The sequence below is a fragment of the Lissotriton vulgaris genome, chromosome 6 (genome assembly GCF_964263255.1).
Source record: "Lissotriton vulgaris chromosome 6, aLisVul1.2, whole genome shotgun sequence".
Lineage (NCBI taxonomy): Eukaryota > Metazoa > Chordata > Amphibia > Caudata > Salamandridae > Lissotriton > Lissotriton vulgaris.
In genome coordinates, this window is record NC_141694.1 from 1,012,115,813 (window position 1) to 1,012,137,737 (window position 21,925).

The 21,925-nt window shown below is 42.8% G+C and overlaps 1 protein-coding gene across 1 annotated transcript in view; it reads right to left on the minus strand.

Annotated features, from left to right (window-relative positions):
- The window catches only part of EDARADD (EDAR associated via death domain), a 929,681-nt gene that overhangs the window by 482,226 nt on the left and 425,530 nt on the right, over positions 1-21,925 (minus strand). Inside the window, exon 2 of the mRNA XM_086925336.1 lies at positions 5,380-5,419. Within this exon, the coding sequence (XP_086781462.1) occupies positions 5,380-5,419 (40 nt within the window). The remainder of the gene's footprint in view (positions 1-5,379; positions 5,420-21,925) is intronic.

Below are 21,925 nucleotides of genomic sequence, written 5' to 3' on the forward strand. Positions count from 1 at the left end.
GGGTTACAGCAGCAGGTGCAAAAGTTGAAGCACATTTTTTGTAACCTTTTACAAAAGGGTTACAAAGAAATTAACTTCAACTTGGGCACCTGCTGCTGTAAGTGCTTCCTGGCGCCTCGTTGCCTACTTGCAACTATTCTCTGACCCTGCTCTGACCCTTGAAGCAGGGTCAGAGAATAGTTACAAGTAGGCAATGAGGCGCCTGTCACGAAAATTAAACCTCAACAGGAAGCACTGACAGATATAAAAACAAGCATTTGCAATGCAATAGGTCTCGCATTTGGAAAGTTTGAGCTATTGGTCTTGTAAATGACATTTTTTTTTATTTATGTGTTGGTTTTGAAAATAGCTAAATTAATAGCTTTGTCATTTACGATGCCAATAGTTATAACTTTCGCAAATGTGACACCTATAGCTGTGGTGGTGCTGAGTGATACTGGGATGTTGCTGAGTGATGCTGGGGTGGTGCTGAGTGGTGCTGTGGTGGTGCTGAGTGATGCTGTGGTGGTGCTGAGTAATGCTGTGGGGGTGCTGTGGTGGTGCTGAGTGATAATGTGGTGGAGCTGAGTGATTCTGTGGTGGTGCTGAGTGATGCTGTGGTGGCGCTGAGTGGTGCTGTGGTGGTGCTGATTGGTGCTGCGGTGGTGCTGAGTGATGCTGTGTTGGTGCTGAGTGATGCTGTGGTGGTGCTGAGTGGTGCTGTGGTGGTGCTGAGTGATAATGTGGTGGTGCTGAGTGATGCTGTGGTGGCGCTGAGTGATGCTGTGGTGGCGCTGATGGGTGCTGTGGTGGTTATGAGTGGTGCTGTTGTGATCCTGAGTGATGCTGTGGTGGTGCTAAGTGGTGCTGTGGTGGTGCTGAGTGATAATGTGGTGGTGCTGAGTGATGCTGTGGTGATGCTGAGTGATGCTGTGGTGGCACTGAGTGGTGCTGTGGTGGTGCTGAGTGGTGCTGTGGTGGTGCTGAGTGATGCTGTGGTGGTGCTGAGTGATGCTGTGGTGGTGCTGAGTGGTGCTGTGGTGGTGCTGAGTGATAATGTGGTGGTGCTGAGTGATAATGTGGTGGTGCTGAGTGATGCTGGGGTAGCTCTGAGTGATGATGTTGTAATGCAGAGGGCAGAAAGGCACAAAAAGCAGTCTAACTAAGGGCAGAAGGGCAGAAAAACAAGGGAAAAACGAGTCTAACAGAGGGCAGAAGGGCACAAAAAACCATTCTAACAGAGGACAGAAGGGCAGAAAAACAAGGGAAAAACGAGTCTAACAGAGGGCAGAAGGGCAACAAAAACGAGTCTAACAGAGGGCAGAAGGGCACAAAAACAAGGGAATAACAGAGGGAAGAAGGGCACAAAAAACGAGTCTACAGAGGGCAAAAGGGCAGAAAAACAAGGGAAAAATGAGTCTAACAGAGGGTAGAAGGGCACAAAAAACGAGTCTAACAGGGGGCAGAAGGGCAGAAAAACAAGGGAAAAACGAATCTTACAGAGGGCAGGGCAGAAAACAAGGGAAAAACGAGTCTTACAGAGGGCAGAAGGGCACAAAAAACGAGTCTAACAGGGGGCAGAATGAATCCCGCCCTGCGTGTTTGTCCACGAAGAATCTCCAAGATGCCACCTTTTTGTGCAATATCTCTACTCAACTGGAGTACTTTCTACTGTCTAATCAGTAAGTGCTCCCTCGTTGGCTAAATGTATAGGGGCAGATTTACAATAACTGGCGCATCCCCAGGGATGCGCCAGTTATTGTGCGCCGCAGCTCCGCCACCCATGGTGCGCTGCATTTACAATGCGGCGCACCATGTGGCAAAAACAGCACAGATGCGTCACGCATTTGTGCCGTAAAAGCAGCGCATTGCTGGAGCTGCGTCGCAAGCGTGACAAAGCTCCAGCAATGCTCTGGGGGGCCCTATCTCCTCAATGCTGCATCAAGCCTTGCGCCTGCTTCAAGCAGGCGCAGGGTTTTGACGCAGCATTGGCCTAAAAGTGACTGAGTGAAATCTTGTAGATTTCACTCAGCCACTTTTAGGAGGCGTTCCTGTGCCGGAACGCCTCCTGATGGCGCAGGGCTTTACAAATTGACGCATCTCTCAGATGCGTCACATTGTTAATACCCAGCACCATGGCGCATCTTTTGTGTTGCCGCTGCGTCACAAAAGTGACGCAACTGCGGAGCTAAAGAGGCGTAAGTGGCTTGTAAATCTGCCCCATAGTGCTTTTACTACACTGTAGCTGCGTAAAGGGCCAGAAGATGTGTCTCCAGTGACCATTGTGCCTGTGCCTGTGTTACAGGCACACATGGTCACTGGAGACACATCATCTGGCCCTTTACGCAGCTGCAGTGTAGTAAAAGCACTATACATTTATCCAATGAGGGAGCACTTACTGGATTAGCCAGTAGAAAGTACTCCAGGGCAAATCGCAAAAAAATCCATGATTTCGCAGATTTTTTTTACGATTTCGCGGGGAAATCCGTGAATTCGCAGAACGCGAATTAGCAAATTTCGCCCATGCTTACTCATTTGGAGGAGGAGAGATCTCCAATGTGTTTACTCCACAGCCAATTGATCCCTCACAATCTAACCTGGATTCATTTTCCACCATTACGGTGGAGCAAGTAGAGGAGGCACTTGCATTAACAAAATCAGGATCAGAGTCAGACTGTGCCCCGCCTTTCATTATGGCAAAGTTAGCCATGAGCTTAGCTGCCTCACTCTCGGCAGTTTGTAACATCTCCTTGGACTCAGCCACCTTCCCTAATAAATGGAAAAGAGCCTCAATCAAACCTCTCCTATAGAAATCGTCGGCAGACCCAGCAGAGATGAAAAATTATAGGCCGATATCTCTGTTGCCCCGCTGTGCGAAAGTCATGGAGAAGATGATCAATAAACAACTGACTGATTATCTGGAAAAACATCAATTGTTGGACCCTGCCCAATCAGGCTTTCGTGCAGGTCACAGCACGGAGGCGTGACTTCTAATGGAAGTCACGGCCAGCATCAGGATGTCCTTGGATAAAGGGATTACCACCATGCTGATGCTTCTTGATCTCTCTCGGCCTTCAACACCATATCACATAACATTCTGCTTTGCAGATTATGGGATATTGGTGTCGGAGGTCTAGCACTGGCCCGGCTCAAGAGCTTCCTGACAGATAGATCTCAGTATGTCAAGTTAGATGCATTTGGGTCATCAGTCACCCCTCTGGACAAGGAAGTACCTCAAGGCTCTATCCTTAGCCCCACTCTGTTCAACATATATGTGGCTTTGTTGTCCGCTATTATACTATCACATGGTTTTGATACCATCTCTTACGTGGACGACACGCAGGTGATTATTCCTTTTGATTCAGACCCTGCTGTCACCAGAATTAAGTTTAGGACGTGTATGTTGAACATAGCTGAATGGATTGGGGACAATTTCCTCCAACTGAACGCCAACAAAACGGAGATTGTCCTGTTCGGGAAGGCGGAGGAACTCTGGTCACAGGACTAGTGGCCTACAGAGCTGGGGGAATCCCCCTCCCCTGCAAAGCAGGTCAGGAATCTGGGAGTGTTACTGGACAGAAAATTGTCATCCGAAGATCACATTAATTCACTTTCTGGTACCTGTTTTGGAATTCTTATACAGGCGCTTATTGTAAGCAGATTGGGCTATGGTAACGCCCTATTGGTCGGAGCCAGGGAAGATTTGCTCACAAGGCTTTAAGTTCTGCAAAATACAGCCGCCAGAATGGTCCTGAATAAACCCAGACGCTCCCCTTCCCAACCTTTGTTGCAAGCTCTACACTGGCTGCCTGTAAAGAAAAGATCAGTCTTTAAACTCCTCACTCTGGTGTTTAAGGCAACTCGAGACCTGGGGCCAGCTTACTTGAGGAAGAAGACAAGGCCTTATATTCCCGGGTGCAACTCAGGTCAAGTAACCAGAATCTGCTAGTACCTTGCAGAATCCATAAAGCCAGAATGGGAGGACCTGCTTTTTCCTATCTGGCCCATTCCACTGGAATAGGCTGCCGGAAGAGATTCCTCGCTGTACCACTCTGGCACACTTTAAAAAAAGCTTAAAAACCTGGATGTTTTAGGGGTCGACACTGCTCGTGGTATCTGTCTGCTGTCATGCCTAGGCGCCGTAAGATCCCCCTGGGGATGATACGTTGCACTCTATAAATGATAAAATTAAAATAAATAATAAGTATAGCTGATTATAAGATTTCACCCTGAGATAAGGCCCCAGTTCATTTTATGTTTCAGGCTTTTATCAAATGTCTGCTTATCCCTTCCATAGGGTCTTGGCACTAATTAGACTGTTGAGTAGAAAAGCCAAATATGCAGAAAATAGCCAGGTCCTCATTGATTCATGACAATAATACAGATATTGACGATCACAATTCAAGCTGAGCCTAGATTTCTACTGCATGTGGATTAACCCTTCAAGTATCATGAATGATTAGAGGGTATTGAGGATTAAGTTGAGGGGGTACATTTCAGTGGAAGAGTCTGGTAATTACATTGTTTCAGTGTTGACAACATCTGGTACATAAATACAACTGTCACATAACGAGTTACTTGGTCTGGGAAAGCTAAAATCGTCAGAGGTACTCAGATATGCATTGTATCTCGAAGTCTGTTATGAATCTCTGTAGTTATACTGAATAAGCAGCTGCCTGTGTTATATGACATCTCTTTATTAATGTAATAACTTTACTTTCACAATTGCTTTATTAACCTTCCTGTTTTCTCAAATTTGCTTGAAAATGCACCATTTTTCCACTCTTTTTTCAAAATTTTCTCGGGGGGAGACACCCCCTGAACTCGCCGTAGGTTGTTGTGTCTCGCTCGCTGTGTTCGAGCACTGCGGGGCAGTATGACAATCCTTTTAGGCCTCACCAATTTCAAATGTCACCAGCCACCACTGGCAAAGATCTACTAAACTCTGTTTATGATGTACTCGCAATTGAAACATTTAAGTAATTATTGTATTACTGTATGCGGCCTAAAATCGTCAGCTGAGATTTTATAAAATTTGATAAGATTTTTCTTACGGTGTTCCACGTTGCAAATTGAGAAACGTTCACAGTTTAGGTGATAACAAAAAAAGAAAAGTAAGCTGTATCTGGATACATAGGCAGTGGGAAATCAGAGCTATGATTGTTTGGTGTTTTTCATGATGGTCCTGGAAATATATTGACCATAGTCAATTAAATATATTCAAAGTATATACCAACGTACATTTTCCTATTTTGTCAGTTAACTATAAACAAAACATAGTTATTACTGATATGACAGTCAAATGTGAATACCTGAGCAAAGTAACTAACAATTAGCTTAATGTAAATTCTTAAGTTAAATTGTAGCGTCAATGTAATAGTAATGTTGCATATACTGTACCTTCAGGGAGGGCTGTGTCCTGAACAGGGTATTTTTCAATCTGTTTGTTACAAGACAAAATATGTTTCGTATGTTATTTGTGGTGTTTTTTCACTACGAAACAAATTAGAAAGAACATTTGGTTTAAAATCTACCAACAAAAGAAATAGAGGTGACACTCTAGACATTCCTCTTTAACCCCTCCCAAGCTGGTGACGGAACCGCTCCGTCACCAGCCTCAGTCGCGCTGTGCTGGTGACGGAGCGGTTCCGTCAAGGTCCGCTCGGCGCGCCTGCCCGACGCTGATTTCGCGCCACGCTGGACGTTCCCTTGAGCGGGCAGGGCAGTGAGGGAACCGCTCCGTCACAAGCACAGCACGCCCGAGGCTCGTGACGGAGCGGTTCAGTCACGAGCATGGGAGCGCCGCGCGGCCCCCCTCCCCCTAGCGCTTCGGCGGAATTGCCGAAGGGGTTAAACCACAGAATTACATCATACATCTATATTAGGTAATGTTTTCTAGTCACTGTACTGCTAAGAAACATTCAAAGAATCTGTGTCTAATAATAATCGACTGAGTTTGCACTTACTGGAATAGAGGGGCATCTCTACAATGTCGACAAACACTCTGAAGCTCTGAAGTGTCTTAGGTGTTGTTTGTTTTGATTACTACATTTAGTGCTATACAAAACTCCCAAAAATAAATACAAAATATAACGGAGTATGAATCCATCCATCAATACGTTTAGTATGAATGCACCGAAGCAGTATTAATCATAATCAATTGCTAAGGCGGGTTTTAATTGTTTCCTCTTTGCAAGTAGCTGTTATGCTTAGGGACCATATCACAAATATTGCCTTTTTCACAAAGAGTGTAAACGGTGTGTTGTAGACATTGATGTCATGCCAGCATGGCTCGGGGAACATCCCTTCAGTGCTATTGAGCGCAGAAACACCAAAGCAGTTAAATGAGTGACAATGCACAACGTGGCGTCTAAGAACAAACATGTTGTACGATCGTGCAAATAGTGCACTGTATTCTCCTTAATGCTTACAATCTTTGGCAAATTCTCAACACAGATATAACTCTATGCTCCCCTCCTATTTGGATGCAGTTGAAAGTAACAGCGGACTAAACAAGCATTTGCAATGCAATAGACCTTGCATTTGCCAGAATTTTAGCTATTTGCATTATAAATGACGATGCCTTTTGTTTATATGTTTTGAAAACCTGCAAGCGGTGCATAAACACGCACCTTGACTTATAGTTCTTGCTTATGAGAAGCAAGGCTGGCAGTAAAAGATGCACAGTTACTGCCAGCCTTGCATTTCGGAAGTAAGGGCTACAAATACAAACTCTTGAAGAGAACACTGTGTTAAGTAAATGTGATAACATGGAAGGGGTCGTGCTGCTGTATTTGAAGCTTCATGTATGCAAAGTCAAGGTGGGTCAGTATGAGAGCTGATGGGGCAGTTTAAGCAGAAGTGTCAGGAAGCATAGTGGGAGAGTGTGTGAGGAAAAGGGAAAGGAAGCAGATGAGGAGTCTATGAGCAGAGAGGGCAGGAAACATAGAGGCAATGTATGAGAAGAATCAGCTGGGAGAAGAAGAGCAGGGAGTGAGCAAAGGAGGCAATGTATGAGCAAAATCTTCAGGGAGTCGAGACAGCAATGTGTGACCAAAAAGGCCAGTGTGTTAGCGGACGAATAGGGGAGCGGATAGGGCAGTGTGTACAGAAGAAAGCCCTGTGTAAGTGGAAGGAGCAGGGACCATATGTGCCAGCATGTGAGCAAAGGAGCAGAGTATGAGCAGAAGTGGCATGGATGAAGAGGACGCATTGTATGAGCATATGGGCCACTGTGTGAGCAGGTGATAGTCTGTAATTTGAAGGGTAAAGAAGCAGAGGGAAATATGTGTACATGAGACAAGCATAGGACTCACAAATCAGAGTGAGTAGGCTGTGAGCAGAAGTGGCAGATAGCAAATGAGGGAAAATAAGTGAGCATATGGGGAATGTGTGGCAGGGTACAGCGTGTCCCCAGAAGTGCAAGGAGCAGAAAACAGAGTGTGAGCAAAAGAGGAACGAAGTAGAGAGGGCAGGATGTGATTATAGAGGGCAGGATGTGATAATAGACGGCAGGATGAGAGTAAATGAGGCAGTTGGAGTTGAACTGGGCAGTGTTTGAGCAGAAGAGATAAAAAGCATATAGGGTGGTGTAGGAGGAACGATTTCCCGAACATGTATTTATAAATGTTTACTGCATGTTAAAATAACTTGCTAATCTTCAAATGGACTAATTTGAATACGTTTTCACAAGTGGTTATGCTCACCGCACTCTATCACACCTGTAATTCTGTTGCATTATGATTTTGAAAATTGAACCATCTGACCCAAGATATACCAATAATTTTAGGAACCTAGGGGCAGATGTATCAAGATACCATTTTGCACTTCTCAAATAGCGATTGTTAAGGAATCGCTATTTGAGAAGTGCAAAATGGTATGTATGTAGAATTTTGCTATTTATTAGCGATTCCTTAGAATTCCTTAATTGCGATTAGCAAATTGCTAATCGCAATTAAGGAATAATTTCCCATTCATTTCTATGGGCCAGGAGGCCCATAGGAATGAATGTAAAATTATACTCAATTTGCGATTAGCAATTAGCTAATCGCAAATTGTGAATAATTTCAAGGGTGCAAGGGTGTCTTAAGGACACCCTGCTGCACCCCTAAATTTGATATGTGTACGCATATGGCACACATACATGCCCTAATGGCATGTATGAGCGTCATATGGCACCTTTAGAATTTAAAAAAAGTGCTTTTTGAAAAGAATTTGCAAGTTACCACCAACTACAAGTTGATGGTAATTTGCGAATTCTTAGTCAAAAATCGCAACACTGAAATGCTTGATACATTTCAAATATCAAATCGCAATTTGCTATTTCTTAAAAGCCTCGCAATGTTAAGGAATCGCTAAATTAGCGATTCCTTAATATTGCGAGGCTTTTTGAATGATACATTCCAAATCCCGTTTTTTTTGTCGCAAACGCTGCTATTTTCTGAATCGCAGCGTTTGCGACAAAAAAAACGGATGATACATCTGCACCCTAGTTCCCTTGCACCAGTGCTGCTGTAAACCACAGTGGTGGATGAGTGATTCTGGAGCCTGTGACGAGACAAACGTCACTAAACCAGAGGCGCACTATCACACCCAGCCCTTTCCCCAATGAGAGATCAGCTGCCTGCCCAGGCAACCTTTCATCAGTGGCCCCTGAAACATCTTAGTGAGATCATGAAGGATTTCATGGTTTTGTTATGGAAGTAAGAATATGCTTATTAAACAAGACCTCCAAAATAAAGACAATGTTTATGTGAGTAAGATCAACATTGTTAATAGATCACAGAAACAAATGACTAAATGGATTATTTTTGAAAGTGTAAGTAAAAACTGTGGATTTCACACTGTTTCCCGGAAAAAGCACTTTAGAAATGTATGTGGAAACTGCCCAAATATGAAAAAAGAGCACCAATTGTTTTATATCAGAGGTCAATAGATCAAGGTTTGTTTTCCGTTGGATTCTGGAACATATAATTCTGCATTTCTAATAGGAAAAATAAACATACGCAAAAAGGCAAAAAAACAAGCATTGGCATAGCCAATAGGTCTCGCATTTGGGACCTTGGAAGTGTTTAGCCATGCAACAGTTGCTGTTGTTGCCCCAAGGATATTCTGCTGCATAACTAAATACTTATAGGGTCCAAAAAGCGATACCTATTGGCTATGCCAATGCTTGTTTGTTTTTTGTTGCTGTTTTGTTTAAGACGCCAGATCTACAATAGCTGGATATGGTTTTTGTTAACAGTTCTTTGCATTAAATGTACTTGTTTTCATTGCTCTGAATGTTCTTTCCATTTTGGTTGTAGGAAGCAGTCATTCCCGAGGGTGTGGGGGATGCCTAGCTGTGCGCATAGGCCAAACTTTGCAAATGAGAAAAAGCCTGGTGCAGGTGCAATTTACAAGTGTGGAGTGAGTGAGCCCCAGGCAGCATGACTCACTCACACATGAGTTCATGCACTGCACCTGCATACTCAGCATGGTTTAAGGAAACTCGACCCACTCCCTCCCAGGCATCGAACACATATTTACCAAGAAACTCTGAGAAGAGCATGCCTGCTGCACTGACGGCTGGTGGTGTGTGTGCCTGGTGAAAGCGTGCACTGACGGCTGGTGGTGTGTGTGCCTGGTGAAAGCGTGCACTGACGGCTGGTGGTGTGTGTGCCTGGTGGAAGCGTGCACTGACGGCTGGTGGTGTGTGTGCCTGGTGGAAGCGTGCACTGACAGCTGGTGGTGTGTGTGCCTGGTGGAAGCGTGCACTGATGGCTGGTGGTGTGTGTGCCTGGTGGAAGCGTGCAGTGACGGCTGGTGGTGTGTGTGCCTGGTAAAAGCGTGCACTGATGGCTGGTTGTGTGTATGCCTGATGAAAGCATGCATTGACGGCTGGTGGTGTGTGTGCCTGGTGAAAGCGTGCACCGATGGCTGGTGGTAGTGTGTGTGCCTGGTGAAAGCGTGCACTGACGGCTGGTGGTGTGCGCCTGGTTTAAGCATGCACCGACGGCTGGTAGTGTATGATGGCTGGTAGTGTGTGTGCCCGGTGAAAGTGTGCACTGACTGCTGGTGGTGTGTGTGCCCAATGAAAGCATGCACTGACGGCTGGTGGTGTGTGTGCCTGGTAGAAGCATGCACTGATGGCTGGTGGTGTGTGTGCCTGGTGGAAGCGTGCACTGACAGCTGGTGGTGTGTGTGCCCGGTGGAAGTGTGCACTGACGGCTGGTGGTGTGTGTGCCTGGTGGAAGCGTGCACTGACAGCTGGTGGTGTGTGTGCCTGGTGGAAGCGTGCACTGATGGCTGGTGGTGTGTGTGCCTGGTGGAAGTGTGCAGTGACGGCTGGTAGTGTGTGTGCTTGGTAGAAGCGTGTACTGATGGCTGGTGGTGTGTATGCCTGATGAAAGCGTGCATTGACGGCTGGTGGTGTGTGTGCCCAGTGAAAGCATGCACAAACGGTTGGTGGTGGTGTGTGTACCTGGTGAAAGCGTGCACTGATGGCTGGTGGTGTGTGCCTGGTGGAAGCATGCACCGACGGCTGGTAGTGTATGATGGCTGGTAGTGTGTGTGCCTGGTGAAAGTTTGCACTAACTGCTTGTGGTGTGTGTGCCCAATGAAAGTGTGCACTGACGGCTGGTTGTATGTGTGCCTGGTAGAAGTGTGCACTGATGGCTGGTGGTTTGTGTGCCTGGTGGAAGCGTGCACTGAGGGCTGGGGTGTGTGTGTCTGGTGGAAGCATGCACTGACAGCTGGTGGTGTGTGCCTGGTGGAAGCGTCCACTGACGGCTGGTGGAAGCGTGCACTGATGGCAGGTGGTGTGTGCCTGGTGGAAGCATGCACTGACGGCTGGTGGTGTGTGTGCCTGGTGGAAGCGTGCACTGACAGCTGGTGGTGCGTGTGCCCGGTGAAAGCGTGCACTGGCAGCTAGTGGTGTGTGTGCCTGGTGAAAGCGTGCACTGAATACTGGTGCTGCATGTGCCCAGTGAAAGCGTACGCCGACGGCTGGTGGTGTGTGTGTGCCTGGTGAGAGAGTGCACTGATGGCTGGTGGTGTGTTTGCCTGGTGGAAGCGTGCACTGACGGTTGGTGGTGTGTGTGCCTGGTAGAATTGCGCACTGACGGCTGGTGGTATGTGTGCCTGGTGGAAGCGTGCACCGACGGCTGGTGTGTGTGCCCGGTAAAAGCGTGCACTGACGGCTGGTGGTGTGTGTGTGCCTGGTGAAAGTGTGCACTGACGGCTGGTGGTGTGTGTGCCTGGAGCATTCACAGTGATAGAAGACACAAATTAAACTGATGAAGAGGAGGGGGAGTGCGAGCAGAGGAGCATGATTCACAGCTAGAAGACACAAATGAAGCTGACCTGGAGGTAGGGGGAAAAGGGATGGGGGTAGTGCAAGCAGAGGAGCCTGATTACAGCAATAAAAACAGATGGCAGCTGTGCACGTGCACGAACTTGTGAACGCAAGCTGTAGGCCAGCAAAAGCCTCTGGTGGCACTTTTAAAAGCCACTTACTAAATGTCTCAAACAGACAGCGCATGCGCTGTCTCAGGCGAGACCTACACACGGAACTGTATTAGCTACTCTCACCTAACACTGTCCAACTTGAGCTCTCTCTATTATGTTTTAATAAATATCAGGTTGTGTTTGTTTTTTTATTCTAAAGGAGTAAAAGTGCCAGAGATACAATGAAGAAAGTAATATGAGACCCTACATAGAACAACCTCAAAAACGTATGTCAGTTGTGCAAAGTTAGTCTTCTCATTGTCCTTTGCATTCTGCTACCAGTTCTATTCTTGTTTTTTTTTTATTATAAACACGGCGCTACAGTTACCCAAATGCAAAAATATACAAAAAAAACTAGTATTGGATTCCGCATCAGTTTTCCTGTATTTTTGGATAAAATGTGGAATACAGTCAAATTGCAATAATAGACACTTCCCATTTGTTTAAAACTTGGCATCTATTGTAAGCTACCTTGCACAAAACATGTTAATGTATTTTTATTACTTGAAGGTAACAGTATGTTCCTCTTTCTATAAAGTGGCACTTGTGGACTATAAGTTTTACACAAATGGCATTCAAATGTCACATAAGCACACTGAAAACGTGTTGAATAAAGGCCGACGCAAAACTTGGCAGCTACTTTGATGCCACTGTCAGCAGACGACCTGAGCTTTTGAAGTACAATTTATGTGGCTCGGAGGAGGACTATTATAAGTAACTTCTATTAAGTGTGTTCGCCAAGCACCTCCGTAACTTCAATGAGACTTTTGAATAAAAAAAAGTGAGGGGTGCAAGAGAGCAGGTGGCAGCAGTGGCAGCGACCAAGTATTCCTAGCCAGGCTATAACCTTTCCATTAGCCACATTCCTTGGGAACAGCATAAACCACAGCTCTACCCAGAACAGAGCAGCAAAAGTGTGAAAAGCAAGTAACCCCTCATGTCATGTGGAATGTATGAATACACCCCAAAGAGGCCGTCTAAGTACTACCCCATTATCGCTGCATTTCAAGTTAAGTCATTTGTTCTTGTTTTCCCTGAAATTGCCCATTTAGTTTATGGTGAGTTTCCAAAACTCCAGATAGACCTTCTGAGTGTGGGGGGAGCAGGTGCTAGGTGGTGGGGTTTGTGTACTCTGTAAGCACTTACCCAATAGCACGTTCTGCCCCTAGGGCTGGTCCCCGGAGTATAACCATGATGCCAGAATGTCTGCCATGGTCTTGCCTCAACTACTGCTTTTGCTGTCACTAGCATGTGTGGCATCTGACCTCAAACTCCTTTTCATTGAAATAGTGAAGAGACAACTACATTGTACCTCAAACACAGCTACATCTGCCATATTAGAAATAAATAAACTAAAGTAAACAAATAGAAAACAAGCAGCATAGTCAGTGACAGCAAAGCATGTGCCACGCTCATGCGATCAACTGGCAACAATACATGCACTAGAAATTTTACAGGCTTTGATGTCACTGACTAATGCTGCTTGTTTAAAAAGTATGACCGGCAGAGCTTTCCATGAGCCTAAGTTACATTGCACATTCATATGTTTTGTAGACACAGGGAGATTAATCGTCAGCTGTGCTAAAGATATTTAATTAATGTCCTGACCACAAAAAAATGAAACTGTAATTGAGTAATGTAACTGGCGCTCATGGAAAGCACTTCGAAAATTAAACAAAAAGCATGCACAGTGAGCTGCTGCTAATGTGAGGTTGAGGGGAACAAAGAAAGACTCTAGCATGGATCCCCAGAGTGAGAGGACGTAGCGCAGCAGTTAGAGCTGCAGACCTTTGAGCTGGGGATCTGTGTTCGAGCCTCTGCATTGGTTCAACACCCTGTGAATAATTGTAGCAAAATACTGGGGCCCACAAGGGGACAGGAATAATTTGGTGAACTGGCAAATGGGAAGTAAACAGAGCACTTGAGCAGAGGCAGGCATACAAAACAATCCCAATCTCCCTTAAAAAAAAGCCCAAGCCAAATTAATATCCTACTAAAAAAAAGCCTAACTGCCAGTAGACATTGAAAAGTGCAAAAAGCTTAAAATAAATACAAGCAATGAGCTACAAGCAAGGAGCGGGAGGCAGGCAGTAACACAACTGTGGCATTAAGAGGCACTGGGAGGAAGAATGCTATATTTAAATGTAAGCAGCTAGGAGGCTAAAGCTGAATACAAACAGTAACATGGCAGGAAAACAAGAAAAAAGAGCCCCCCAAACAACAGATAAAGAATCATAGCTGAATGAGACAATACTAAGTCCCTGCTCTGTGGGAGGAAAAGAAGAGAGAAAGTAGGGACAAAGAGGGAAGACTGACTACTTACAGGCAAAGATGTTTAAAGGACACTAACATAGACAAATGAAAGCAAGTGCAAGAAAGAGGATAGACTAGAAGCCCACAGACTGATTACAGCAGGTCTCGAAGAGACAGGGCATGCACTGTCTAGCTCGACCTAAAAAGGGAGCATCAACTCAAGAAGCATCTTCCCAATAACGCTCAGGAGAAGGATAGTCCTTCCAGTGGATCAGAAATTGTGAGACTACATCTAAACGTCAGAAAGTAACACATTTCTTAAACCTCATATTCTGGTTACACTTGTACAATAAGTACCTGAGGTTCAGATGTAAGCTGATAACAAAGTTCAGGAATATTTGGCTTCAATTGGTTTGAATGTAAGAACATATAGTTGGATGGCTTGTGTTGTGTTGATTCTTTGTCTAAACAAGGTCTCAAAGTAATTCGTAAGGGTGCTTAGGCAAGATCGGAGAGCAGCCACACCAATGCACTCGAAGATCAGGACAAATCCCAAATATTAGGATAAAGCTCATGTAAGCACCCCGAAATACAACAATTAGCTTTCAATAGTGAGCACTATTTTCTAATAGGCACAACTCTTAAGTGAAATGTGTATTAAAATTGATTTTTTAACCAATGTTATGCATTGACCTTACCACGCTAAATACTTAATACAGGGATGAAAGTGGCTTTTTGGCACTGATGCACATACTTTTACAAATACGTTTTTTACATGGTACTGATCTGTTCTAAAATCTCTCACTGCATATTTTGAGTTCGATATTAAAAGGGAGCTCTTGCTACTGAGTGGACTCAGCACTCAATTAACATGCCAATAAAATTCTGTGTTTTTTTTTTTATTTCTACGATCTAGGCTTACATTATCTAGCCCTAATACCGGAATACAAATGGCTAATTTGTCCTCACAAGCTCCTTAATGTAATTCTGCTACTTATCTTATCTCTGCTGAGTGTGAGCATTAGGACTCTCCAGGGAAATCGATTTCTGTGCCCCTCTACATATATTGATTAGTATTCCTCTGAAAACTAGAGCTATACTTGAAAAACCAAATACTGATACAGGCAGTATGCCTTCTCTTTTATTATGTTTTGTTCGGGGTAAAACCCCACAAAACATACACCACAATATACAGTATACAATAAAACTAATAAAACAATCACTTAGAGGAATATTTACAATGAAATGCACAGTATGGCGCTGCAATCAATTTAGAAATGTAGCCAAGCTGCTTCATTTAAGAAACACCGGGATGCGCCTTATTAACAAGAATACAATGCTATTCTGTGCTCTCCCCTGTGTTAGGGAAATAGAATGATGAACTTGGGAACTATTATGTCTTTTCCTAAATAACGGTGTTCTTTGAACTCTAAATAAATGCCAATTTCTGAGCTTTTATTTAACAAAATTAAATGTTTGAGATTTACAATTAATAAACTTGAATTCAGTTTTATTAAGTCGTGTGAATAAAAATAAGTCATGACAATGAGTCGTTGCTAAATAAAAATTAGATAAATAAAGAATTAAGCTGGTCTTGTTCATCCTTAGCCTAATTTTTTACTAGCATGATCCATCAAAATTAATGGTGGTGTGTCTGAATAAATTGATTAAACACTAGAGCCATGGTAAAGAATTTAAACTGCAGATGTATACTTGTAAATAGTTTAGCTTAATTTAGACACTTCGCTATGATCCAGCCGCTCTCCTTTGAATCTCACCAATCCATGGAGTATAGAGAAAGTGTGTAAGCGAAATCAGTGTTATGGGTCCCACTGATGAGTAAATGTGATAATTGTGACTTCAGGGAAAGGTGATGAGGATTTTAGAAATTATTTCCGGAGAGGCGCTGCATCAGTTATAAACTTGGTAGCAGAGCATTGGTTGCTATAGAATTAGCTAGGACAATGTATAAGGTGAAATATATAGAACTTGATGTACAGAATTATGAATAACACCTGCTGAGTTCGTATTATGTTATATGTAGTCCTGAAAAGGCTTCCGAGGATTGCGTGAAGCTGGTGTCTCGGTCTGCAGTTAAAGGGAAGTGTGGCAAGTGAAGTCGCACATCGCATAGTCTGTTTCAAAAAGTAGTATCGTCGTATACTGCAGTGATATTGTCGTATATCACAAGTGGTGTCGTCGCACATCACAAGTTTACGGACTTTTCGTGTGAAAGGATAAATGAATAGCAAGGACAGCCTATAACATTTTAGCCTTCAAGTATAGGGATCATTGCGTATCCTGATTTAAAACTTACTGCTAGGAGAGTAATAGAGCTTAACCCGAGCTTGCGAGAAGGGTAAAGGTAGAGGTAAGCGCTGCTTTATCGGCAAGTGTAAAATTCTGTGGTAGAGAAGAGGTAAGCGCTGTCTACTGGAAAATACTTGTGCGATTAAGAAAGCTATCACTTTGTTTAGCGAAACAGACGAATGGAGTTGTTTTGTGTAAGTAAGTAACCGATTCAGTTGTATATTTTGTAAATACGACTTCTCGAAAAATCTTGTAAAGGAGGGGTCAGTCGGCGCTGCAAAAGCCGGAGCGCTGGTGACATCAAAAGTGTCGCGCAGGGATAGGTCCTTGTGACCAAGACTGAGTAAGGGCTGATTGGTGCATCAGCGAGAGCAGCAAAGCAATTGGTTAAGCACTACAGTGACGTATCTTGTTCTAATTGGTGGGCTAGTGTAAACCGTGCTGCGATAGGCTGGTGTTACAGAGCAGCAAAAGAAGAGTGAGCGATCTTTTGAAAGACAGGAAGACAATCAGGAAATATGGATTACTATTACAGAGAACACAGGGAGAAAACTTCATGGTTTAAAAGATTGAAAAATGTATTTCAACCAGATAAAGAAATAGTGACAAGGGAAGGAAAAGTACTTCCTCCAGTAAAACGCCTGCTTTCTACATGGCAACAGAATTTGGATATCATACCTGTATATGGTTAGAGAATTGGGCTAAATATACTAGGAATTATGGTGCTGTAGCTTTTCCAGAGGTAGAATATTTAAATCCGCCTGTTTTGCGAAATTTAAGAGAAAAAATGATGAGACTTGAACCAAGACCTAGACCAACACAGTTTGAAGCGTTAGCTGAATGGGAAGATGAAATGCATGAGTTGGAAAGAGAAAGGTTGGAAAATCCACGCGGAATTAATGGTAGGTTACGTGGATTATGGGGAGAGACACATGAAAGTAGAATGCGTCGATGGAGAAATGCCGATATATGTGATGAAATGTATCCGGTTAGATTGGTAGATGACATGGTAGGACGAAAATGTACTGAGAAAAGAAATGATGTGGAAATAGGGAGGAAAAGTTGTGGAGAGAGAGATTCAGAGGATGTGGTGCTGGAAGAAATATTAAATAGAAGACCGCCACCTTATCAGCCAGGTTCTTTATGGACTACTCCTAAAGCTCCAACAAGAGAGGATAGGTTTATTGAAACCCCAAAACAGTTTTCAAATTTGAGGGACTTACCTGAAAGAGTAGAAATGGGATATGATTCAAATACACCAGTGATAGAAACCAGACTTACTGGGACTCCTTTGCAAGGTAATAAAATTCAAAAAAGTGTAGCACGAGTAGAGAGACAAATTGAAGAGCAACATAGTACTTCTGAGTATATACGTTTCACAATATGAATTGACTGAAAAGATACAAGAACTTACTAAAAATATAGAAGCTGTGACAGTCCCCGTAACTATAGGTCCTGTAATTCCAGTGTTTGAAAATCAGAGAATAAAAGAACCAACTTTGACCATTCCTTTAAATCAGAGTTTGCAAAAAGTAAAAGAGAAGATTTATCCAGATTTATCCGAAATTAAGAGAACAAGTAACTTAATACCGCCAGATTTAACTTTCAATCAAAGTTTACTGTATAAAGTTCCAATCGGAGCAGAATCTGACTCTGCGACACCGGAGAGGAGTAAAGAGAAAATAGATTTGACACGAACCCCTATTGGTCCGTCAGAACAAGAGTTAAGTGATTGGCTTAAAACCCTAAAAGTAAAAGATAATGAACCCAAAGTATTAGAAGTCGTCAGACTAAAAGTAGATATGGAAGAATTAATTATTGGGACCATAAGAACTGATAGACTAAAAGCATATCAGGATGATGAATTAATGTTCATGTGCAAAAGTATTACCTGGAAAACAAAATCTATACATGACCAGCTAGAAGGATTAGCTAGTGATTTAGAAGTGGATTTTTCAAAACAGAAAACATTGCAGAAATCGTACAGAGTAGATTTTACAGAGAAAGACATTGAAAACATGAATACTGTAGGAAGAATAACCCAAATAAAGGAATTAATTGTGTAAGTGAGGAGTTGGGGTGATGTGAATAAATGGAAAATAAAATGGGCAAAGAAAAAAGAAGCCAGTGATAAATCCTCATTAGCATTTCCTGTAAGAGAAAAAGAGATAGTCATAAACAAATTCCCTATGAGAGAAATACCAAGAGGAGGATATGTGCATGTTCCTTGGACTAGACAGGATATATTATCATTTACAAATCATTTTCCCTGTTTGAGAGAAAAACCAGTAGAATGGTACCGACAGGTAGACCGATTTGTGAAAGTTTCAAAAGTGCTATGGGTTGATTTAGATGGATTTTTTGACATAGTTGTACCTGCTGATTTGTGGGCTGAGTGTAAGATAACTGTAAATTGGCCAAGAGAGGAATACCCTTGTGATAAAGTGACAGGCCCCCCATCACCTGAGGTAATGCGTAAATCTGAGCAAGTAATAGTGTTTTTGAAGAATAAAATTTCACCAAAAGAAACAGATTGGGTTAAAATAGACAGAACTATACAGGAATCGAAAGAATCAGTTCATGCATTTTATGAAAGACTGTTGCTAGTGTTTAAACAATACAGTGGGTATGAAGAATTGAGCGAAAAAGACATGTCATTTTGTGTCTCGATTTGTGTATGGATTAAGACCAGAAATTGGAGATATGATTAGGCACAGTTTAATAGGATGGCAGTCGAGTACTGTGGATGAAGTGTTGAGGCAAGCTAAATATTGTAGTGATGAAATTGAAGCTAAACAAAAGAAGCTACAAGTAAAAGCTATGTGGGCACAAGTAAAGGTAGCAGAACAACAGATAGCACAATTGGAGAATAAAAATGCTGATACAAGTCAAGGAAAAGGAAATTTTAATAAGACTAAAATGGTAGGCAACATAGAAGAATTCAAGAAAAAGGTCCCTTGTCATAATTGCGGCAGGATAGGGCATTGGAAGAAAGAGTGTAAGTATCCACCAAGAGTTAATTCCGAAAATACATAATTCAATTCACAGATGCAGAGTGAGATAATTCAGCAACCACTGCTTCAGCAACAGGTAGTTACTCAGCAAAGTCAGGAGCCACAACCGCCACTTCCACACAGTGTAAATCTACAGGGATACAGTGCAGAAACAGGATTCAGTGGAGGCGAACAGGTAAACCGATCGCCCAGAGTGAGTGTGAGCTCTCAGAATTGGTTGCAAGAGGAAAATGGGAGTGAGTCAGACGATAGTTTCTGACGGTGCCTGTGGGAGGAAGAAGAGTGTGTGCTTGGAGCCACTCTTGAGGTAGATCAATCTGGTCCTTTTGTCAGTGGAAAGGTAAATGATGTAGAAATAACTTTCCTAGTGGACACAGGTGCTACCCGTTCTACCGTTAGATCAGTAGAAGTCCAAACTCTTCCTCTCTCAGGAGATCACATCCAAGTTGTAGGTGTTGTGAATAAACAAATTAAAACCTCTTTAACAAAGCCAGTGGAAATAGAAATTGGAAATTTTAAAGACATGCACCGATTTCTGGTGTGTGATAGCAGTCCTGTAAACTTGCTAGGCTGAGATATTTTGTGCAAAATGAACTGCGCCATATATTGTTCACCGGATGGTATAGAACTCCAAACTCCAGATGAAAACAGCCTGTATAAAATAACCATGTCAATGGTAGAAGCTGAGAGAAATGAACTATTTCCAGTATTTGATAAAGAAAAGATACCTGCAGAACTAAAAGAGACAGTGAAAGAGCAAGTGTGGGATTTTACAAGAGAAGATACTGGCTTGATGAAAGGTGTAGATCCTGTAAATGTTTCCGTGAAAGAAGGAGTTAGCTACCCAAACATCCCACAATACAAAATGACAGCAGAAATAATTGAAGGAGTAACACCAATAATTAACAAAGTGATTGAACAAGGTATCTTGAGAGAAATAGAAAGCAGCCCTTGTAATTCACCGATAATGGGATTGAAAAAGCCAAACGGAACATTTAGAATTGTACAGGATCTTAGAAAGGTAAATAAAATTGTTGTCCCATGCTGTCCAATCGTGCCAAACCCAGCAGTGATTCTATACCAGATTCCACATGATGCAGAATGGTATACCGTTATTGACTTGTGCAACACATTCTTTACGGTTCCATTACACCCAGAAATCCAGCCAATATTCGCGTTCCAGTTCAGGGATCGTATTTTGGCATGGTGCCGAATTCCACAGGGGTATACTGAAAGTCCATCGATTTTCAATCAGTTATTAAAGAAATCATTAGGAGGTCTGAGCATGCCTGGAGAATCGGTATTGGTCCAATATATCGATGATCTATTGGTGGCATCAAAAACAAAAGATGAATGCATTACAGATACTGTATCCTTGTTGAATCATTTGGCCGAAGAAGGACATAAAGTCTCTCCATCAAAATTACAGGTCTGTCAGAAAGAAGTGCAATACCTAGGTCATAAGATTACAAAGGGAACTAGACAGGTCACTGCAGAAAGAATAAAAATGATACAAGGAATGCAACCACCAAAAACACAGAGACAAGTCAGAATGTTTCTGGGAATGGTAGGTTATTACAGACAGTGGATAAGTGGATTTTCACTGATTGCAAAGCCTTTACAGAGACTGACAAAAGCAAACATAATAGACCCTATTGTGTTAAACAAAACTGAGATGGAAGTGTTTGAACAGTTAAGGACAAGTCTATGTGAAGCTCCAGCATTAGGGATGCCTGACTATGAAAAAGAGTTTGAACTCTATTGCAGTGAGCGAGAAGGATGTGCATTGTCAGTACTAATTCAAAGACATGGAAAACTGAGAAAGCCAATTGCATACTTCTCAGCTGTCTTAGACGCAGTTACAAAAGCCTTGCCAGGTTGTTTGAAAGCAGTAGCAGCCACAAGTGTGAGTTTAGAACAGAGTGAAGGAATAGTGATGGGATTTCCTGTGAGGGTATATGTGCCTCACTCTGTGGAAATTATCCTCACCAGAACCAAGACACAGTACCTTACCAATAACAGAATGATGAAATACAAGAAAGTCATTCTGGGAGCAGACAATGTGACAATGTCCCGTTGTGCTAATGTGAATCCATCCACATTACTACCTGATACTCTGGAATCTAAAGTAAGAAATGAAGTTGATTACAAGTGTTTGGATGTTCTTGAATATTGTACCAAACCGAGACCTGACATAAGGGATGAACCATTGCCTGAATCTGACTATGTGATGTTTGTTGACGGTTCATGCCTAAGAATGGAGGAAGGTATTTTGAGTGCTGCCTATGCAGTGTGCACAGTTGCAGATGTTTTGGAAGCATCTTGTCTGAAAGGAATTCTCTCTGCTCAAATAGCAGAATTGATTGCTTTGATACGAGCCTGTGAATTAGGAAAGGAAATCAGAGTTACCATAGTGACTGATAGTCAGTATGGATTTGGGGTTGTTCATGATTATGAGCAACTGCGGTTCCAAAGTGGTTATTTAACTTCTGCAGGATCAGAAATGCTGAGTTTGTGAAAATGTTGATTGATGCTATTCAGCTGCCTGACAAGATTGCTGTGGTTAAGTGTGTTGCACACAAGAGAGGAGATGACGATATAACTCGTGGAAATAAGTATGTTGATTCCATTGCAAAATACTGTGCCAGAAACCTTGCATCCATAAATCGTGATAGGGAAAAAGAACATGTTTCAAGTCCTTTAATGCTAACCACAGTATTTGAAACTTGGCAGGAAGTGAGGCAAATGCAGAAAGAAGCTAATGAAGAGGAGAAACATAATTGGTTAAAAGCAGGATGCAGACAAAGAGAGGAAGATGATATATGGGTTTACAAAGATGAAAGACCAGTAATGCCAGATAGCATGATCTCCAATATGGCTTG